General features: G+C 43.0%; 1 protein-coding gene and 1 non-coding gene across 5 annotated transcripts in view; both read right to left on the bottom strand.

The window, feature by feature from the left end:
• ABCA1 (ATP binding cassette subfamily A member 1) overlaps positions 1–22,633 on the bottom strand; it is a 125,092-nt gene that overhangs the window by 4,887 nt on the left and 97,572 nt on the right. For all 4 annotated transcript variants that reach the window (XM_054584590.1, XM_054584591.1, XM_054584589.1 and 1 more), the window contains exons 29-48: positions 22,228–22,352; positions 20,902–21,000; positions 18,094–18,283; positions 16,930–17,024; positions 15,868–15,900; positions 14,779–14,884; positions 13,888–13,962; positions 13,220–13,389; positions 11,753–11,930; positions 9,611–9,726; positions 9,362–9,506; positions 7,722–7,845; positions 6,544–6,673; positions 6,157–6,277; positions 5,628–5,690; positions 4,645–4,751; positions 2,388–2,529; positions 1,761–1,895; positions 711–814; positions 45–137 (exon numbers count right to left, since the gene is read on the bottom strand). In XM_054584590.1, the coding sequence (XP_054440565.1) occupies positions 45–137; positions 711–814; positions 1,761–1,895; positions 2,388–2,529; positions 4,645–4,751; positions 5,628–5,690; positions 6,157–6,277; positions 6,544–6,673; positions 7,722–7,845; positions 9,362–9,506; positions 9,611–9,726; positions 11,753–11,930; positions 13,220–13,389; positions 13,888–13,962; positions 14,779–14,884; positions 15,868–15,900; positions 16,930–17,024; positions 18,094–18,283; positions 20,902–21,000; positions 22,228–22,352 (2,351 nt within the window). The remainder of the gene's footprint in view (positions 1–44; positions 138–710; positions 815–1,760; positions 1,896–2,387; positions 2,530–4,644; positions 4,752–5,627; positions 5,691–6,156; positions 6,278–6,543; positions 6,674–7,721; positions 7,846–9,361; positions 9,507–9,610; positions 9,727–11,752; positions 11,931–13,219; positions 13,390–13,887; positions 13,963–14,778; positions 14,885–15,867; positions 15,901–16,929; positions 17,025–18,093; positions 18,284–20,901; positions 21,001–22,227; positions 22,353–22,633) is intronic.
• LOC129079739 (U2 spliceosomal RNA) lies at positions 4,954–5,142 on the bottom strand. Its single transcript, XR_008530100.1, has one exon. It is a non-coding gene; the product is annotated as a U2 spliceosomal RNA (small nuclear RNA).

Raw genomic sequence — 22,633 nt, 5'->3', positions numbered from 1 at the left:
AGCTTTCTCAGTAGGTGCTATCCCAAAGAAATGATCTTTGTTACCTATTTTTCAGATGTTGGACACTACCAAGACACCTGAACTTCCCGTTGACCATAATTGCCATCCTAGTGCAAAGAGCTTCACATTCTTCCATACTGTTGGAAAAGAGAATAAGGGTTAAGCTCTAGAGAGTTGCTCCTATAACCATTAGATATCACCACGGCATCCAACATTTCACAGAAACATTCCCAGCTTCCTAAGATATGACTGCATCCTTTTACAAACACATGAAGATCAGGAATAACACCATTCACTGCAGTGCTGTTTACAACTGGGACAAAGCTGGAAACAATCTAAATGTCTACGCAAAGTAGAACAATAAAACAAGTTTGGAGCATATCCTAATGGACTACTATTCAGTTATAAGAAATGATGACTGACTTGGAATAACATTCATGATATACTGTTAAACAAAAAAGATCAGTATTACACTAAGCTTGCATTTTTGTTTATAAATCACACACTTGTGTATTTAGACTTGCATAAGAAAATGGCAGACATATTATTGCCCAATGATAGTAATAGTTATCTACAAGTGATGCAATTCAGATGATTATAATCATTTTTTCTCTTTGCCTTTTTGTATTTTCTTGTTTTTACGCAATGATCATGCATATCAATTTTAAAATCCCACCCTGAAGAAGCTAAGCCAGGTCTTTACTACAGACCTATGAGATGTAAGCACCACTGATCTGCCCTCCTTGACGATACTTAGGGCACAATTCCACAGAAATCGCCGGGCTTTGGGATCCATGCCGGTGGTTGGCTCATCCTGTAATTAGAAGAAAATAAGTCCTATTATTTGCTGGGGGAAAAAAAACATCAAAGACAGATTTGCTTTCAGATGCCGAAGCATCTCTGAAATAGCCTAAATTTTAATTCAACCATTCTAGTTATTTATTGATGGACCAAAGAACCAGACCTTACATACAAGAACCAGTTCACTTTTATAAATGTCTCACCAAAGCAGAAAACTCAACTTACATTTTTATGAAATTAAATTTTTTCCACATAAACAGAAATGGAAGGGAAAAGAAACCATTTAGTTTCAATCATCTTCATGACTGACAAATATATACTAAAAATTATTCTTGTCTGAAAACTCTACAGAGGTCAGTATAAGGTTTTGGTAAAATTTCATCTCTCGTTTTCTTCTTCCAGCTCACTCAGCTTAGCCTGTTCTATTGTACTTGCTAGTCTTAAACAAATTCCAGATCCAAAGGCCTGGCTACCATTAAAGCTTCTTCCCGTAATAACTTCAGTGCTCTTCTCCAGAGAAGGAAAGGGTCAAGGGCCACCATCCCGATTAATCTTCCATTTTTCTGTCTGCACATGAGGAACCCCAAGTGCTACTTCAGGGATCTCAATGCTGTGTCCACACTCTCCATATTCAGGGATGAACACACAGATGTTAAAAAAGAGTGTCAGAGAAAAGGCAAACCACACACCCAGCCTCAGTGCACTTGTTGGGGTTCTCCATGCCAGAAAAACAAGATCCCTGTAGCATCTCCCTTTTCCAAAAGGGAGCCACGCTGGGGTGTGTTAGGGAGAGGCCAAGGCGGCTTTCCCTCTGGTTCTCTGAGGCTGCTCTGCTGTTCCTGGTCAGGGGAGGATGCCTGTCATGGGCAAGCTAATGCAACATCCCTGGACGTACAGGAGTTTAGAAAAGTACTGTTTTTCATGCAAGCCAAAACAGTTTTCCACTTACAGACACTTACCAGAAACACTACAGGAGGTCCGCCGATCAAAGCCATGGCTGTCGAAAGCTTGCGCTTGTTACCTCCACTATAGTTACCAGCATATTTTTCTCCGTACTTCACAAGGCCCAGTTTCCGAATTGCCCACTCACCGACCTAGAGCAATGCAAAGCAACTTGACGTTCATCTGGTTAGGTAACTTGATCATGCTTTCTTACACTTACCTAGGAAACTTCTTTCACTAAGACCAGATTCTATAATCATGATCTAGTAAGTGCCACAGAGCCAAACAGGGACAGTGGCACTTCCTCTCTGCTCTCCAATGTGCCTGCCCACAGCTCCCCCCTCCCCCCCCACCACGGAGTCCTGCCCTGAAAGCTGGGGCACAGAGCCACTTTCAGGTATAGGAAATAGGGGAATCATATGCAGAATACAAAATTCTACATCTTAGAATACGTAACTTTTGGGAAATAGTCATAATATATTCATTAACAATGAAAACTAATTTTAAAAATGTAGATACTATATGATTCAATTTTACAATACGCCCATGGAGAAAAACAGCCTGAAGCCGATGGTCATGCAAAAGTCAAGGCCATGAGGTACACTGTCGGGATGCCAAACGAGGCAGGCTGGCGCCCACAGTACCTTGCCCACTTCTTTCTCTGGGACTCCTCTCAAGAGGGCAAAGAACTCCACGTGTTCCCTCCCGGTCATCAGCTCTGTGATGGCATCAAACTGAGGGCAATAGCCCATGTTTTGATGAACTTCATGGATGTTTGATAAGATACTGCAAAGAAAAACAAAACTGGTCAGGTTTTGGGCATTTAGAGATACTCCGATCAGACAATCCTGCCTAATGTTCCTATGAAGTATGTTTGTATGTGACAAAAAATACCAGTGAGCAAACTTGCTGTAGGAACAGCCTTTCTGCCCCAGGACGCCGGCCCCTCCTGCAGTCAGGAGCCCTGTCCCCATCCTGCCCAGTCTTTGCATCTGGTTCCCGCCAACACTTCCATCTGTAGGCTCAGTCCTGTCTGAGAGCTCCTGAGTCCTTCCCAAGCACAGCACCATCTTTATCAATACTCTCAGTCATACGATTCTAGGGCCATAACGCTAATTTCTACCCCAGACTTGACTCTGTGGTCCAGGCATATGCCCCCCAGTGCCTGGTTGCTCCACAGTCTCTTCCCTGGCTGTTCTGATCCAGAGGAGGCCCAGCAACTCTGGGTGTGACCTCCCTCTGCTCTTTGCTGCCCATACACAGACTCCGCCACATCATGTCCCAACACCCCCCGCCCCAACCCAGGACCTGCTAAATATCTGATTGAGGCAGCCCCCTGGTTTTTAATGTGACATGAAAAAACAGACCTATAAACACAACTTTATATATATTGGTGGGGCAGCTTTTAGGCACTATAAAGCCAGTGTCGGGTTAAGAACTCCTGATGTATAGCAGAAGCTCAGGGTCCGCATCCAATCTAAGAGCTGCACTTCAGCCGCCACCGCTGGACAGACCTGAGTTTGGTCTTTCAACAGTATCCGTTCTTCTCTGCATATCTAATTAGTACTCCCAGATCCACCCTTTTCCAGAATTATGACTGAGGTGCCCCTGGACATGGCCCAGCTCTCACAGCTACACTGCCCAAGCCAGCTCTTACAACCTTCGTGGGCCACTTACTGCTTTCAGGGGCACATGGCCCAGGCGCCTGGTGCCAGGAACAAGCCTGGGGAAGTAGGTGTGCAGCCTCAGGCCTGCTATTCTAGACTTCTGTTCTCATACCTCCTTCACACTGCTACTGAAAAAACTGCTTAGAGACAAAGGAGGAGATCCATCGGCACATTAAGTTCCTTATGCTCTTCAATTCTATTGGCTAGTACCCTCCCTGCATCCCATCCATTGTGCAAATTGTGAGTCATCAGCCATTAGTGGCTTGTGAAATAAAATTTATTGGGTCACAACCAGTATTTTTAACAACACAGTGTAGAGCGCAGAATAAGAAATGTTAGTGTGCCATGCAAGTCTTTAGAGTAGGTATTGTTTTACAACACTTTATTATATGCTTGTTTATGTCTTTGTATTTACTGGGTTTACATGTAAAATGTTATTTGCTAGTATGGGTCATGGTCAGAAAAGTTCACAAGCGACTGCCTTGTACCATTGCTTACAGGTCTCTAAAGTGTAGCTGCAGATTGCTTAGTGACCTGTGCATTCTCAGATAATAGCCTCATATATTGATACAACCTTCAGAAAGGGCAACTTGGCAAGTGCATACTCTTTACCTTGTAGGAGTTTTCCCTGAGGAAATAATTATAGATGAGTGCAAGGACACACTTTCATAGTAAAAAACCAGAATCTAATAAATGTCCAATAACAAGAAATTGATAAAATAAACAATAGGTCTAGGAAATAGGAGAATCTTATGCAGATGATAAAATTCTACATCTTAGAATATGTAAGCTTTTGGGAAATAGACATAATCATAAAAATGAAAACCAATTGTAAAAATATAGATACTATGTGATTCAATTTTATAATACACTCATATGTGTGTATATAAAGTATATTTGCGGTGATAGGGATGTTTTGAACTGGACTGAGGTGATGATTGCAAAACTCTGCAGATTTACTGAAAATCATAAATTGTACTCTTTAAACAAGAAAATCATAGATATGTAAATTATATCTGAATAAAGCTGTGACAAAACAGAAGGAGACTGAAAGGAAACCTAAGTAGTGGTTATGTCCAGGTAGTGCAATTACGGGTGATTCTGATTTTCTTCTTTCCGCTTTACCGTATTTCACCATTTTTATAAACTCTATATGGCACTCTGGGATCATTTAAGTATATATTTAAATAAGTAATAAAAGTCTTTGTAGCAAAATATAGACATCTTTCCCTACCTGTTTTTGTTCAGGAAAGCATCTCCTCTGGTCACAGTGGTGTCTCCAGTTAACATCTTGAAAGTCGATGACTTCCCAGCCCCGTTAACTCCCAGGAGCCCAAAGCACTGAAAAGGATTAGGTAAGTGGTTTAAGCAAATTACAAAAAGTCTGAATATAAATGGCCATTATGAAACAGTCACCTCAACTTAGTTTTTATATAACATGACCCTAAAATATTCTCAAATATCAATGAAGAGTCAAATACTTTCTTGGTCTTCAGGAATAACATGGGCATTTTTTTTTCTTTTTTTGGTGTACTGTTCCTGGAAGTGGTGCAATACAGTACTTCCAGGAAGTACAGGCTGATGCATGGAGTGCATGGAGCAAACCCCTATTCCATCTCCAAGTTCCAAAAATCCATTTAATATATTGTCCTCAGATAGAGGATGTATCAGGTATTAAATTCTTAAGAATAGATAACGATACTGGAGTTTAACCAAAATGCCAAGAAGCAATCACATGGGCATTTAAACAGATATTTTATAATGAATGGGATCATTTTAAGTGTGGGTGTATTTTGCAATAATATTGAGTCCTTAGGTTGAGGCCAAAGTTAATGAGCAAAAAACAGTAATGAAGGCCAACTGGTCAAATTTCACTATCTAATCTGGCTAAAGGGCATAAAAGAACACAAACATGAATGAGAAAAGAGGAAATTTAATTTTAAAAATCTACTTGAATTTCATCATCATCTTGAACAGATCACAAACTCACACATTGTGCATGCATATTCTTAACACTGCCTGAGATTATCCAAAATCATTCTCTTGACATACAGGGTTCCCATTCCCTCTCAATGACTGATTGCTTCACATAGACACAAATAGAACAGCCTTTTAAAAAAGCCACTTTTTCCCCCTTACAAACATTGTTTTTGATTGGGTAGAGGCAGTCTGAATTAAGAGTTTGCCTACAGACGCAATGCAGGCAAAGCGCTTTACCTCGCCAGGAGGAATGCCGATACAAATTCTGTCGACAGCAGGCTTCCTCTTCCTTCTATATACCTGCAACAAACAAAGCACAAAAGTTCATGGGCCATGGTGATTCCCAGCGTTCCCATGCAGCTGTGAAAGAGGGAATTATAGCCCAAACACATCACAAAATACGACCAATCGGTAAGCCTAAGTCACATATTAGATGTGCTAAGAGCCTTGACCTTTGGTCCGTCTCTGCGACAACCTGTTCCTGCATGACTCTGAAGCTTAAAATACCAGTGAATTTCTTTTACTTTTTAATCCAATACCAACCTTTTATAAAACATACAGGTCATTAACATCTACATAATTTTTCATTTACTTCATATGTAAGATATTATAGATTTTTAAAAATTAAATTGACAAAGCTTGGTATAGATGCACATTTTGAGAAGCACGCTCCTTTTCTTAAGCAAGTCAGCCAAATGCTAGTTTCCAACGTATAACTCTGAAAAAATTAAAGACATGTTGTGACAGCCTGTATTCATTGCCTCACCTTAGTCAACTCCTTGATTTCCAAGATGTCATTCTGCCCTCCACCATCAAGAATTCTCTGTCTTTCCCGCCTGACATCTTCATCCTCATCATTCAGAGGAGGAAGCTTTGCCTTTATAGGTCTTAAGGAGACAAATTTAAGAAAAGTCAACAACCTTCCCAGCTATATTTCAAGAGGAAGATCATTTCTAAAGCAATCATATAAAACCTGCTCTCCACAGTGTCCGGGACTGGCAGTGCCGGGGCCTGGGGATGTCCTCTTTAGGAATACAGTTCAATTATCTGCTTAGAGTTCTATGCAGTCCCCGCACCACTGACAACTATATCTGTCTGCTTCTCTTCTGTGACCCTCAGGCAGGTGCTCCAGGAGTTCTGAGAAAAAGCTCACCTGGGCCTGATGAAGAATCTGTACTGGATCAAAACAGTGATGAGGAAGAACACCACCCCTTCCACGGCCATGGCAAAGAGGTTTCGTCCCACCAAGTCCCAAGAGAGCGGCGAGACGAAGCGATTCTCCCCTGGTAGACACAGTGCAGAGATCCAGTCAGAATGGCAGCACCAAAGACAACAGCCCTTCCTCAAGTTCAGGCCCAAGTGCACTCTCTTCCTGGAAACACCAATGGTCATCACCCATGACTAGGAGAAAAAAATGTAAGGGAGTGACCACTGTCCAAATCCGACTCAAGGGAAGGTTTTGGGAAAACACACTGTGATTCAGTATCAATCAGAACTTCAGAGCCAACGTATGTTAGATCTGTAACATCATCTAAGATATGTAATGTCTCTTTTTTAATGAGATGCCAAAATCCTTTGTAAAAAGGCAACAATCCAGGGTAATTTGGGGGGCTCAGTATTTTAACAAATCATAAGTTTCACTAAGATTAGAGAGCACTTTAAAAACATGCCCCATCAGTAGCATGTAATTTAAAGTAGTGACTCAATCAAATCACCTGGTTTTGTGTAAGTATTCCTTTAAATTCCTTATACATCTTCTTTGTACTTCCCAATTTAAGAAAAAAAAAGGAAAAGAAACAGTCTCTCCCCTATGTCCCTTAAATAAGAATGTCCATATCACTTACATGAGCCAGTGGATAAAGAATAGTAATGTGGCCGCAGGAGAAATATTTCTAAAGACTATAAAGGTAGAAAGAGCTGCAGTGAATCACCTTTTTATAGACTATGTAAAAGATAATATACGGCCACATCTGCAGACCCATGATTTCCCTAATGAGCCCAAGTTTGCATCTTCTGACTCTCTGGCCTGTATCGAATTATCAAAGCTGTGGTTTGACTTTTGCAGTGACTTTGACTATCCCAACCAGTGGCATTCAGCACCGGATTCAAGCCAAAGGCACTATTTTCCTTACCTCCACTTTTTTCAGTGCTCTCACAGGCACAAATGGTTGTGTCACAAGACCCATGCCAGCTATGTTGTCCTCGTCCCTATCAGTAGCGGGAAGGCCTGCACCCAGTCACCAGCCTCTTTGCAAAACAAAGGCCAGGGCGGCAAGGCCCACGCAAACTGCCATCTGGACTAAAACACCCGCCAACCACTGCGGCACTCACCAAACCTTTCCAAGGCATCAGCCATTGCTTGGTTTTTCACCATGTCAATGAGCCCCCGTCCCAGGCAAAAATGTGGGAAGATCAAGAACACAGACTTCAGGATATCATTGATGTCATTCAGCTTCTAAAAAAGATTAAGACAGAGGGAGGCTGAATGTCATTCATGGTTGAAGCTAGAAATTTATCAAAGCCTGAGGTATGGGAGTAGAGAAAGAAATCTGATACCCTGAGGCCAAGCTGAACCTTTGAATTCAGATACCAGTAAAATAGCCGCAGCCATAACTGATAATATATAACATAATAAAAATTTTGCTCTTTAGAAAATTTGGAATAGTACTATGAATATGGAGAAATAGGAGCAAAGTTTACAAACATGGTTCTGTTTAACCAGAAGCAAATCCATCAAAATATCTGCTTAGCATTTTCAAAGCAAATTGCTCATGTCTGGGTCAATATTTCAGTTTCAGGATTCAGTGCAAATTTAAGCAATTCTTCTTAAATATACCAAGCCAGCAGCAGCCAAATATCCAACAGCGGAGTCAGTTGCTGTATGCTGGATGCACCGGGCTAGGGCACAGGCAAGGCAAAGGTTAAAATGAAACAGTCTCTCTCCTGAGGAAGAAGGGTGTGGACACAGAAGATTACTACTCAGCTGGGTATATGTTGTACAGGGGCAGGAGCTGAGGACACAGAGTAAGGGGAAGCACCTCCCAGAAGGTGGGAAAGGAAAGCTTCCCATTCGAGCTCCATCTGGAAGGGTCCGTCACTAGCAGACCCTGTGCCACAGGAAGGGCATTTGGAGCCAGGCCTACAGGAGAGTGCAGTGGGTGTAAGGGATGACTCAGCTGAAGATTACAGCCTCCTGGGAAAGGAAGGCTATGATGGGAATGGGCCGGGAAAGGTTGTCCCTGTCTAGAAGGCCTTATGTGCTGAGTTAAGGTGTTTGGACAAAGGCTAATTAATGACAACAGGAACGGACAGGGCCCCTTGTTTAAGAGATCTGTAATTGTAAGGAACTGACAAGGTAACCAGCTGAGTGTGGGAAATAAACAAAAACAAAGCACATGAAATGACTCAGAAGCTACCAGCTTGATAGGAACGCACCCAGGAAAGTGTGACAGGGAAGGAAAGAGAAACGTTAAGTTCTAAGGGGAAAGATAATTAGGACCTTTCAAGTTTGGGGTATCTGTAAATTATCAAAACGGAGCTATGCACTAGGCAAGTGAGACTGTGAGACTAGAGTTCACAGGACCCATCAGGGATAAAAGGCATTGAGTTGAGAGAGAACAACACAAGACACTGAGAGAGCTGGTGGGAAGAGCCTCCGGAATGAATGGTGCCACCCAGAGATAGCAGCGGAAGTGGACAGCAAAGACGGCCGATGAAAAAATATCGGAAAAGCAACATTTACCCAGGAAGGAGTCAAAGAGAACTTGTCCAAGGAAAGAGAAAGGTTTGACTGATGGCATACAAGGAAAAGAAAGAGAGAAATACTACACAAGCCCCAGGAAGAAAGAATCTGAATAAGGACCGAGTGGTGGGCAGTGTCAGTCCCACAAGCAAGGGATATGAGGTCCTGACTAAACACTGTCCTCGCCAATGCTCCTCCCAGCTGGAGCTGCTCCTCCCACAGAACTCACGTGGTCAGTGAAGAGCTCCAGCACGAATGTGGCCACGCTGCCGTTGATCCCGATGAAGAGGTTCACGCTGGTCAGGACCACGTAGGCAGTGCTGGGGATCTTGAACATGAAGGAGGCTGGATACATGAGCGGTGTGATCGACCACCTGGTGAGGCACAAAGATGAATGTCCACTGCGTGTCCCCAGCCTTCCCTCTAACATTGAGCACCACATGCCTCCCACTGACATCACCACCCAGTGGTGCCTTACCCATACAACAAAAGTAGGAGGGCCAGCACAGGCAGGTTGGTGGAGGACACATAGGACTTCTGCTGGAAGCAGATGAAGATGATAATGACCAGCGTGGCGGGGACCACATAGTTGCACTAAAAGTGAAACAAGGAAATAAAATTCACCCCTGTGTCAAACATACACCACCTCCCAAGTCCTCACCATCATTGGACAGGAAAGGGCAAGAAAAAACATATTGGAGAATAACTTTGAATTAATGAAGCCACATAAAGTATTAATCAATATGCTGGACAATACATTTTGACAAGCATTTTACCCTTGGCTGATTTTTATAAACTGAATGCCCTTTCTGTCTTTCCAACAGCTAAGCCAAGGTGTCATGCTCAGTAAACTTACTGAACGATGGATACCCAGTCAGAGACATTTTGATTTCACAGGCAGCAAATAAGCTTTCATTATTCTTCCCAAAGATGACTGTGTCTGTTTCATCATTAATGTTGTATTATAGTCTGCCCAAGTTCAATCTCATGTGTAATCTATTTATGAGGTAAGTGGTTATAACATGAATGTCACAATTGTTTCATCACACTGAGAATAATTTTAAAGTCTGTCCTGACACTGTCAAGAATTAATTAAAATGCACAAAAAGGGAGCATTTGAGATCTTGCCCCCCAGCATATGTCATCAGTTTGGCTCAAATAAACTCTTATAAAAATTCTCTAAAAAAATAAATTTTAAAAAGTGCACAAGACCTGACCATGAGACACTTATGAGAATTCATTGCTGGCAGAACAAAGCACAGGCAGGGATGTGACAGTGCATTTGTCACTTGTAAGAAGAATTTGCAGCTTCAGACCACAGGGCTCTGCTTCAGTCGCCTTCTGCTCAATGCATTTATGAACAGCTTAGATGAAGACATGATTACAGCAAACTTCAGAGGCTCTAAAGCACGGGAGGGGCAGATAGTACACAGAAAGATAAGCGATACGCCTGCATTAGGGGCTTGATCTTTCATCTCTGAATCTCCTGTGCCTGGCAGAATCAGACACACAGGGAGCATGTGTTCACTGAAAAAATCAATTACTGAATCAAGATAAAAGCAAATGGACACTAACAAAATGCAGCTTAACAGGGATAAATATAACATTTAGGCTCAAAAAAAGTCAGCTGCATTAGTAAAGAGTGAAAAGAGACCCGTTTAACAATACCTGTCAAAGACAGATTTCAGTTTATTACCAAATTGCCAACAAGGCAGCGCTGCCTCCAAAATGCAATGCTCCTGGGCTGAGTAATAGAAGTATAGGATAAAGATCAATTCCCTCTAGACTCGTAACCATTCAGATGGCATCTTGAACACAAGGTTATTTCTGGGTTTTGCTCTTCAAAAGGGACATTAACAATACGGAGCATGGCCGTACAAAGGCAATCAGATCCAAAGAGTGGCAGGTCTGAGAGGCGTGCTCGAATCAGCAGACATCATCATCACCACGCTCATCACTCGTCTGTGCTGTGCTTTAGAGATTACAAAATGTGTTCTCATATATCATCTTATCTGGGGAAGACAGGTTAAATTGAAAGTTGTCTTCAAATATCTGAGGGGCTATCCAGTGGGGGAAAATATTAAATTTGCTCTTTATGGCTTAAATTAATGGAATTCACAGGGAGATATATTTCAGCTCTGCTTTACAACAATTACAACTTCGGGATTCTTCGAAGTCCTCTATATTGGTCTGAACAAAAGCAATACTTGTAGCTGGCATGAAAACTTACTTGCAATAAATGAATAAGCTTCTGGTAAAATGTGTCAAGTTTTCAAATGAATGATGGATTTCCTAGTAAAACACAGAACAGCCTCACTCTGCAGGTTAAAACCTATCAGACAAGTCTAAGTCTTCCACTTCAATGCTTTGAAAAGTTTTCCATTAGGAAATCAGGTGGTGGTGGTAGTATTAATTGCAGTCAGTGTGAACAGATTTTTTTCTCTCTGGTGTGAGCTCAGCCCCGTGTTTGGTGACATGAATGTATACGGCTGCCTCTGTCTTCTCCGTTCTCATTCATCCTTAGACCAGCTGGAACACTTTTACAAGAGCCAGGGGCTCTTTGATCCAGCCCCCAGCCCTGAGGGAGACATATACGGCGGCAGCAGACCAGCATTCTTACCATATCCCAGACAAAATTGGACAGCCAGTAGATGACGGGCTTCACTCCACTAATGAACTGCAGGTGCTTTGCTTTGCTGACCCGCTCCTGGATCAGGAACACAACAAAGCTGGCTGGAACGAAGGACATCGCAAAGATGACACAGATGGATACAAGGACATCCACTGACGTGGTCATCCTGGAGAGGAAAAAGGCAGTGAGGATATGAGGGACCACTGATGAAACTGAAGACTCAATCAGGAGAACACGAACACACACACACACACACACACACACACACACACACACACACACGTCTGAAGCACAACCCAGGGAAAAATAGCCTGTCCACCAAATATATTTTTTCCAGAGTTAAAGATTATTATTTTCAAGTAAAAACAAAACAAACAACACCCCCCACATCTGACCATTCAAATACAAAACTGATTCAACTGAGGTTAAAAAGAATCTACTGTCATAATGAAACTATTAATAGAAGTCTGAGAGTGGCCTAATGGCATTCACTTTGTTCTGCTGTTCTTGACCTTGTAAGAGCAGTAAGTTGTACATTTTTACACAGAAAGGACTAGTGTAGTTTGAAAACTAAGTAAAGCAGAAATATTAGTGTGAAACTATTCAAATAAGTTCATTTCTGGCTGTAAATAAATTTGAAAACACCAGCATGTGGCATATCAATCTAACACATACAATCTAACATGTCTATCGGATGGTTAGAAGAACAGTCTTATAAACCCAATAAACAAGGTTTAATATAAACTTTTCACATGAATATTTTAAGTTTGGTATAAAGACCTCAGGGATATATATTTATACTTTATACAAGTTAAGCAAAAATAACAACTGTGCCATGCCCCCATATATAGGAAAGGGGCCCAAAGTGTGTTGAATGTCAACTATGTACCAAGCACTAGAGTTGGCAATTTACATGAATTGCCTCGTTTAACACCATATATCTAGAAATTTTAGAATCCAGATTCAAACCCAGATCTTCATGATTCCAAAGGCTATATACACCTTGCCTATTTCACATCTGCTTTACGTTGGCACACATGCACACACACACAATTCAGGACTTTAAAACATAGGCTGATAAAAGTACGTTTCACCAAGTTTAAAACCAGTGATGTCAAAACAAATGAAACTGATTTTTTTTTATTAAACATTGTATTGGTGGTAGGTTCAAATATTTCTAGGATCTTATTAGCAATTTAACTTACCTTATATGAATTCCCTAAATGTAACTGTTTTTACATATACCAGTCATTTACCTCCTGCACTTGAATCCCTGCCAGCCAATTCCTGATCAGTTTCTGTCCAGAGCTGGGACAGACGCAGACACACCATAATGTAAGTGTTTCCCCAGCAGCTGCTCTACCACCAGCTTCACGGTTCCTTCCCCTACTCCACGATTACCCCAAACACCCTCTCCCGTCCCCACCTGATCCATTCAGACATAGCTACACTTACAGAGCCACTTCCGAGAGCTGCTGCTTGGTGAGATTCAGGGGGTGATTGAAAGCAGTGATCCCGTACTGGCTCGGGTTCGCTCCTCTCTGCAGGCTGGCCCGCAGAATGGCATTGTTGATGACATTCAAGAAAGAGCTGACTGCATGCCACCCCTTGTTATTGAACCACACCTGAAATAAAACACACCAGTTAAACCCTGCTCCTGGAGGTGGGGGCACACGCACAAGGCATGCCGACAAACTTCAGAAATTCCCGTCACGTGCCAAGACAAAACATTATGGTTTGAGAACATGGCAAAGTGACAACAGCGACAAGTGTGTGCCGCGCACTGTGGCCAGGCATGGTGTCCACTACCTTATCTCTTTAACTCATTTAGTCCTCTTGCCACAGCTTTGAGAGAGCCATGATTAGTATCTCCGTTTTAGGGATTAGGAAACTGAGGCTTAGAAGATTAAATAATTTGGTCAAGGGCTCAATAATTCACTTGGTGTGCCGGGTAGCAAAGCCAATTCTCTTAATCATTGTATTGTATGTCCTCACTCGCAAACCTAACGAAGCTGTTCTCTTCTGTCACCACCCCATTAGTGTGACCCCATATGAGCTCAAAGTCCTTAAAGGAACAAAATTATTATTGTTCATCAAGAAGCTCCTGGAAGAAAGGGCTTTACCTTGACATTGTTTTTTGTGTCCAGTCCTTTCATGAACCTGCCCAAGCTGCTGAGAAATCGATCTGAAGAACTGTCCTGCAAACAACAGAAACCTGCCTCAGTTGAGACGGTTCACAAGAACAACACAACCACCTTGGCGAGGGCACCACGACTGCCTTATTCATCCAAAGGAAATCTGAAGCCACTGTGAAGCAAGTGACCAGAAATCTAAAGTGCTGATGTTGCCATAAGCCATGCATCCTGAAGGAATCACAGGGAAGCCCTGTGATTCAAAGTCCCAAGGCACCGATGTCTCTCTATAACTGGGTGGTTAGGATTCTTCAAAATGCTCCCCTAGCATCATCCTAAGAGCCAAGACCACAATCAACATGCAGATCTGCCAGGCTCATGGGGCTGGTGCCTCCATATCAGAGATACAGACTCTAGAAATATCACTGCTGTCTGTGATCCCATTGCCCGTATCATCTGACCCCCTCGATTCTTACTTAAAAATAGGAAACTACAGATACAGGGAAATGGTAAATGTTTATTGGGACCTAAGGCCTGATGAAAATTTAAAGAAAGTGATTCATTACCTGTTTAATCAGTGATGGCTTTAGAAAAGTATGCTTGATGCTAAGTTTATTTACCTACTGGCTAAATTCATAAATTTAAGTTATTGTGAGAGACTTTGAATCTCCGGATTTGTGTTTGGTCTACACTTTCAGGTATTAAATGGTCGCCAAGTCATAGCTCAGCCTTGGCTGGTACAACACACTAGGAGCCGATGATGGCTTTGTACTCAGAAATCCTAAACAATAGGTGTCAGGTGATCCGATTTACCTGCCACCTGCTCCCATGTATCAGCAACTCTGGGCCCATTTCTGACATGTCTTAGCATAGATACTATACCTTGGCCAGATTCAAGATTTTCTTTATTTGCTTGATGGCATCATTAACTTCTTGACTTGAAGGAAGTGACTGAGAATTGCTGGCACCCAGGGAGAACCCGCCGTACCTAGAAGAACAGCCTAACGTTAAAACACAGGCAGCACAGTGCACAGTATTACTCGGCAACAGACCCCAGCTGAGTGTATATACACACTTCATGTAAATGAATTGCTTATTCAAAGCAGGACTGAAGTTAAACTCAGGGAAAGTTACAATTTGACCTTCTCTAATGGATCTGACAACCTCTTTCTTTTCCCTTACGGTTCCTACCCACATAAGAAGGATCTAGGCCTGATTATAAACAGAAGTAATGGCCATTCTTATCGAGCAACTCCTCCCACCCTGGTGGCTCAGGCCTGAACTTGGGCCTCAAGGCAAGCAAACAGGAAGTCAAGACAAGCAGCGAGGGACACTGACCAGAGATACGAGAGGATTTACTATAAGCTGGCCTTGGCTCTTTCCTGGCATGAGGACAACTATGGGAGCCCCTGTCTGCTCTGCTCTGAGTTCCGTGGGTCCAGAACCTCAGGAAGAAGGCAAAGAAGAAGAGTGGGTAGCAGGGCCAAAGAGACCAGCGGCGAGGCAGCCAGGTACAGTGTCCCGTTTTTCATAAGATGTTAATTAGCTTCAAGGATTCTGCCTTCTTTCCTTCCCTGATCCCCCCTGTTTCTTCAAAACCTAGAAGGCTAAGTGAGTTAAAATGCAGTGAAAATGTATGGTTTTGATGCCTCTCATGTCATTCAAGAGGACCCCTGGACATCGGATTTGGGGCCAAAGTGTAGTTAGTATATGTATTCCTTTCACAACATTGTGCTTCCTTGGTGAATCGCTAGAGACTAACAGGAACTCCTGAGTCTCCTCAAGGAGATCAGGATGCCAAAGTTTCAAATGCCTCTGAAATGGCACCTGGGCACTGAGCAGAAACACTAAGGGCAATACAATCCCAACACTAACAGCTTCTCAGGACCCAAGACGCCTGCTTCAAAATCATGTGCCTGAACTACAGGAGTCCAGGGAGAGCAAAGAAAAGCACAGAAAGAGGTCACTTACCTAAACTCATTCACCCAGATCTTGTTCTTCAAGCTGCAGGAGCCAAAAACAAACCAAAAATCAGTTCAGAGAAACATTGATCTTATGCCTGATGATACAAAAGGAATAAATATCTACCTGAGGATACAACAAAGGGGCAGAAATAAACCTACGATCAGGCCGCTGGTGTAGGGCTGTACCAACAGAAAGAAGCCCTAGTCAACATAGTGTTTCTTCTCCCATTCTTAAAAACTTATGTATATGAAAAATCGTGCCTTAGATTAAACCAATTCAGAAACCAACTGATAGGCAAAGATGTGGTCAAACTAGAAATTTTTTAAATTCAAAGTAATATATCAATCATGGATGACATAGGGAAAGGTAATGCCTCTTGCTTGGAAACTCACAGTAACTGTCATTCAAGCATACCCTTGTCATTTAAAGTCACTGAGAATTCCTGACAAGCCCAACTAACCAAATCAATGGGAAGGAAACCAGAGAAAACATTTTCTGAGCATCAGCTAACTATTTAACATTATGCTGCAATGCCCAGGGAGCTGCATGGCTCTTCCAAGGCTCTCATGCATTCCATCCACAAGAAGTATTCATATCCCCTATTTTGCATGTATAATGCACATCCACATTTTTGTGCACATTATGCACGGGAGTATTATACCCATGTATAGTGTGCATCCTTATTTTTCCCTCAAAAATTTGGGCAAAAAAGTACACATTATACACGGCAAAATACGGTATGTCATTCATTTAATCCTCAGAACAAACCCATAAGGGTAATATTACTTTCACATTTTACACAAACTAAGGCTTTAAAAGGGTAACAGGTTACCCCTGGCCAAAGAGCTAGTAAGTGGCAGTATGAGAACTTGAATCCAGATTGATTTTCATTCTGGAACCAGGCAGACTCAATCTCGAAGCTGACAACTGAATGTTCATAATAGTTTTCATCTTGTCATCAGGCCAAAAACTGATGTTTCCCCCATACTATGTAGTCTACTACTTTTAGGCCTCACATTCCTCTGATCAGCAATGATAAAGCAAAGATCAAGCTTAGTAAATAATGACCTTTTGGCTATGATCTGCACATAGGTCTTCACCAGATAATCTGAAATGTTTCTTCCCGTCAGGTTCTGAAGGATGTCCTCAGTGTTCTGCTTTCTCTGTCATCACAGAAAAACCAAGCACATGTGTTTTTATGGACCAGAATTGAGACAGAAAGCAAATCAAGGACCACACTGACACATGTCCCTCAAACATGTACCACAGTGTGATCAGACCCTGCTCACAAAGCCCAGGCACTAGCAAGCCAACCACCAACGCATGGTGCATTCTGCCCTTCACTCTAGCCATATACTTAAGCCAAGCCAAGAAGTTCCCCCAGGAAATTATGCTGGACAACTCAACAACAGACCATAAAATACGGTGCTTCATAGGCACACAAGGTTTTCAAGGCACAGCATCATGGACTATGCCTAGTGAATTCTTTTGTTCAATGTGTTATACTGATGAATAGATTAGCTATTATTTTAATAAACTATAAAAATGATCCCTGAAAGTATAGTCTTGGATTAGCTATTATTTTAAAGAGAGGGAACCAGAACTTCTTCAAGTTCGCACACCCACTTAAAGTTGCTTGTCCTCGCCCTCCAACCTAGATGCTGACAAAGGAGCAGAAAGCTATCACAAGCAAGCCTCATCCTGAAACTGTTCTCAGCAAAAACTAACTCAGAACTGCATCCCACACTCAGACGGACTCTCGGAGGATGTCAGCGTTGATGAGGCCCACAGAACTGTCACGGGCCAGCATCCCTAATTCGGACGTGAGGAAACAGGCCCCCAGAGACTCAGTGGCCCATCCCAGGTCACCAGCACATCGGTGGCAGAGCCTGGGGTAAAGCTCCCTCTGTCATAGTCTGTCCTCTGATACCCCCTCTCTGGGAGAGGCCACACAGTGTGTCTTCTGTAGCCCCCTGATCCAGAATGTTCTGTTCTGATTTTAACTCAAACAAGTAACCCAGGCTGACTTTTCAAAATAAAGAAACAGGCTAGGCTCCCTCAGATATAAGAACAGTGTGGTTCAAGCCCCCTCCCCTCAAAACTCACACGTTTTTCCCTGTGACAAGAATTAAGATCAAGACTGAAAGAGGCCCTCCTGATATGGCACCCATTCCTTCCTCCCTAACCCACGCAGTACCCCATCTGCTCAGTTACACCTTGGGAGGGACTCACCTGTGGAGGAGGCAGGCCCCCGGCCCCCAGAGGACAGACAGGCAGCATCTTCTTGATTTTGTCATTGCTACACTCACAGGTGGGTGAGGGGTTCTCCATCGTCCAGTTCCCTTTCCGGAAGAGGTCCACAATGGTCTGGGGAACTGGGGCAGTGGTCCACTCTTCCTCCCCCACCAAGCAAGGTCTGTCTCTGCAAAAGGCGACAGCAAGGGTAGAGTCACCGGAGAGGGCTTGGCCTTTGCTGTTTCTCAGAAGCACAAGATCCACCAATAACATCTGCAGACATGCTTCTACCCCCTCACCATTTGATTATTTGATCCCTCCATGGACTCGTAAACAGCAAACTCACTTCACAGAGAACAGTGGAATGCAAAGAGGGCCTAAAAGCTCATGTCCTGAACTCTAGCTGATCCAAGCCACCTGCACTTGATCACTCATCCATGTGTTCACTCCAAAATATTCATTGAGCATCAGCTCTAATGCCCAGCATCCTTCTGGAGCCTGGACATTTGGACCCCCCCTCTACCACCGTTGGGCTCTCTCAGAAGCTCACCTCTCTCCATTCTCTTTACTCACAAAAATCTATGGCTATACCTTCCCCACATACCTACTTTGTCTGTGGGTACTTAACTGAATTTATTTATACACTGCCTGCTTTTTTTTAAAAAGGATCTTAAAAGAGTGGAGAGTGGACAAGATAAAGTCCCTGCCTTCGTGGAGTTTGTGTCCCCATCAAAGAGTTAGATAACAATTATATAATATAATCTTAGATGGCCAAAAATATAGCAAAATAAAGGGAGAGTGACTGGTAAGAAAGGAGCCGCTTACAGAGGGGATACACTTCAGCCAAAACATAAACAATGAGGGAGAGCAGCCAGACAGGCATTTGGAGGGAAAGAACATTACAAGCAGAAGCAACACGAAGTGCAGGTGCAAAGGCCCTGAGTTTTCTGTCTTAGGGACAACAGGAAGGCAGTGTGGCTGGGATGTGATGAGCCACGAGGAAGAGAAGGAGGCAGGAGCCAGAGGACGTAGGCCTGGGAAGGAGTCTCAGTTCTAAGCTCACGGTACCGGTTATCTGGTAGAGAATGTCAAGGTTCACTTCATGTTTCAAAGCAAGTAGAGAACTTGGGTTGAATGGGGGTGAGAGCAACTGGTACATGAAGAGCTGGGCTGTGTGCAAGCCCCAGGTGACACAACACAAAGCCTTTATGCCCAACTCGAGCGCTGAATTACAGTGGGATCATCAAGTCACTTGCCTTCTCACAGCTTATTTTCTCCACCAGTAAAATAAAAGTATACAATGATGGTTCAATAAGCCATACTGTCAACAAGCCATTTCCAGTATCTCTTCCAGTCCCCAAATTCTAAAATTGAAAGCAGTGCCACAGTCTTTACATTATTCTTGTCGCAAATGAACGTTTTGTGGATTGTGCTCTAGTTCTAAACATGGTGCCCTCCTCAATCTCACATTCTCAAACCTTCACAAAATGCCTGGCTGAGACCAAGTTAAACGCCACAGGGAAATGTCCCCGTCCAACTTCCCTTCGTGCCACTGCTTTCAGAAAAACCTGAAAGTTTCCATAGCGGGGCCCTTCCATCCAACTGCCCACAACACGTGTTCAGGGGGGCTCGGCCTCTGAGGTCAGGGCCCTGCCCCCTTTGACCCTGTCGGTGAGATCAGACCCGCCCCTGCTAGGCTGGCATTCATCTAGGCGCCCACGCTGTTCAGCTGGCACGTGATGAATCCATCTAACTCTGTTATCCCCTCGTCTCGTTCTTCTATCTCGCCTACAACACTTTCAAACCCAGACAGGATATCTCCTTGTCCTTCCCCACTTTGGTCATCTTGTTTTTTAGGAACGAATATTGGCTGCCAGGATTTACCACCCATTAAATAGTAAGTTGGAACAAACACGTAGTAAGTATACAATTAATAAGAGATCAGTACATAAGAGCTCTCCATTCAGAAATCTGCTCCACAACCTTGCATACACAGGTATCACGCTCACTCGTCTGGGATTCCGGCAGGGTCAGTATCTTCTCTTTAAAACCTCGAATGTGTTAGTCTTTTCCCAGTATCTCTGCACGTTCCCATACTCTCCTTAACTCCTCAGTTTGTGGTTAACAACCTTAACTGCAAATTCCACCTGAGCTTAGAAATGGGGGACCCCCCTCTACCATCATTGGGCTCTCTCAGAAGCTCAGCCTCTCCATTGTCTTTACTCACAAAAACCTCTAAATATACCTTCCCTGCATACCTTCTTCATCAGTGGTTATTTAACTGAATTTATTTATACACTGCCTACTTAAAAAAAAAATCTTGAAGGAGAATACAATAAAAATATGTCACTCTAAAAGAAGAAAATGTCTACTTTTATAAAAACAAACTACATCATCTTTTCAGGCTGTTTAAAGAAGCAGGTAAGCAAAACTGCAAATTATATTTAATGGCAGCCTATCTCTATACTTAGGTAGAGGAGTTGTGGGGGAAGGGAAGAAGGGAAAAGCATTTGATCAGTAAGTATAGAGCTATTTAAATTTAGCATTAATTTCTCAAGCAGTAAACAAGCATCTATAGTAATCTGCTTTGCAGGATGCTAGAATATTCTAGTCTTTTACATTTTTTCCTAGATGGTCTAATAGATTACTCTATCAGCTTTATAAACATAAAAAAATGGTTCAAAGGGCAAATGATGGCCGTCACAGTGTGGCCTACGACTGATAAATGCAATGTATTCGAGACCAAACCAGGCGACAAGCACAGGACACCAGTGGGGAGGGTGCCGTCGCTGCGGTAGCACTCACGGGATTGGGTTTCCTTCCATGCAGCGCGTCCCGAAGCCCGGCTCCCTGGTGAGGGCGTTCAAGAGTTCCTGGGTGCCGGTATCCTCCGGAGCGTCATTACTGTGGGTACACAAAAGGGAGCCAGCTCAGCAAGTCATTAAAACCATAAATTTAAAGGAGGCCAAGTTGTTTTTTTTTAAAATAAATGCTTTATTAAGTACTTCCTGTGAGCCAAGCTCAAAAGAGAAATGAATAAAACAGAGCCCACCCACGAGGAACTCAGACTCAGGCCATATATTATGTATCACAGTTACATAAAAACTTTGGAGCTGTGTAAATATGTATGGAGGGGTGTGTGTGCACACGCACAGGTGTACACAAACTTAATACATAATGTATATTATAACACGAAGCAAATGAATTCATTACGGGTATTTCAGAAATATTTTCACATTGACCACTTGGCAAAGACAACCAGGGTATTAATCTAGGAAAGGGCAGGCAGATTGTATTGGCTGCATGTTCGCATGACAACTGGGACATACAGACCATGATGGGCTGAGGTTACAAACACAAAGCAAGCCCCTGTTCCCCAGCCCTGGGCAATACGGGGTCAACACCTGGGAAAGGAAAGGATAAAGTAAACCTGCACTGAGTAGGAAGGAAGGGTCCAGTCAGAGAGAAAGAGACTGATTCTTATGTGGATGTATTTCTCACTAGCTTCTCTTTCACATCACTGGAACACTTCCCAGATCTAAATGTCTACAAATACTACAGGGCTGAAGAAAACTCCTTGTGTAACGAAATGGAGAAATTCCTTTGTCCTTTGATGCGCTGGACTGTTCTAGAGCAGCTGGTATTTTTGTCTAAAACACAAACATTAGCTAATATCTACAATTTAAAAGACTAGAAAATAAACACACAGATTGTACTGTGCAAAAAATAAGAATGTTCACAGTGTCTGGAAGCCCTGTGTTAAACCAAAAATTGAAACACAGATAAGAAAATCCAGGTATATTATAGCTCAATCATAGTTTGTTTTTTTTTTTTTTTTCGCAAGAGCAGATTATTTACGTAAAACACATATGCCTGTTCCTGACATCAGCAGTACAAAGAGGAGGAAAGGAACTCAAATGCGGCAACAGCAGGCTGGCCTATTCCTTCAGGTTTTGTTCACTGATGTTCTTTGCATATAATATTAGTTTGTGAAGGGACTTCAGCCCCATCTGGTAAAATCCAGTCCACTGTGTGATTCTTGAGTCCCCTTTCCATTGCCCTCAGCATAGCAAACGCCCTTGGTTTGCCCGTGCTCTCCTCTTTCCTTGGGTATAGAAGGCAAATACATACCTGACAAATGTGTACTGTTCGTTGTACATCCAGGGCTGAAGTTCCAGGCTGGGGTACTTGCCAAAGGGTGGCACAATCAAGCTGAACACCAGAGCAATGCAGACAAACACAGCTGGCAGGACAATCTGTAGCCAGAGGGCAGAAGGGGAAGGGGAATCGTAGAAAGTTAGAAAGGCCACCTTGGGACAAGCCCCTCTGAGTCCAGCCAGCCTCCCAGGCCAGGCTGCACGCAGATGAGGAGCACAAGGCCCCGTGGCCCAACTTCACCAACGCACTGGTGGCAGGTTGGAAGCAGGGAGCCTGGAAAGTAAACCTCTTCCCTCCCGGGCATTTCTGGAAGTCGGAAGTTGGAAGCACAACACCAGAGGCTATGGCCACCTGGTAGAGGCACCAAGCTGAGCGTGAA

The sequence above is a fragment of the Pteronotus mesoamericanus genome, unplaced genomic scaffold (genome assembly GCF_021234165.1).
Source record: "Pteronotus mesoamericanus isolate MK-2021 breed Mesoamerican mustached bat unplaced genomic scaffold, CSHL_Meso_final contig_78, whole genome shotgun sequence".
Taxonomy (NCBI): domain Eukaryota; kingdom Metazoa; phylum Chordata; class Mammalia; order Chiroptera; family Mormoopidae; genus Pteronotus; species Pteronotus mesoamericanus.
Note: the sequence above shows the minus strand (reverse complement) of the source record. Positions and strands in the feature narration are given on the sequence as shown.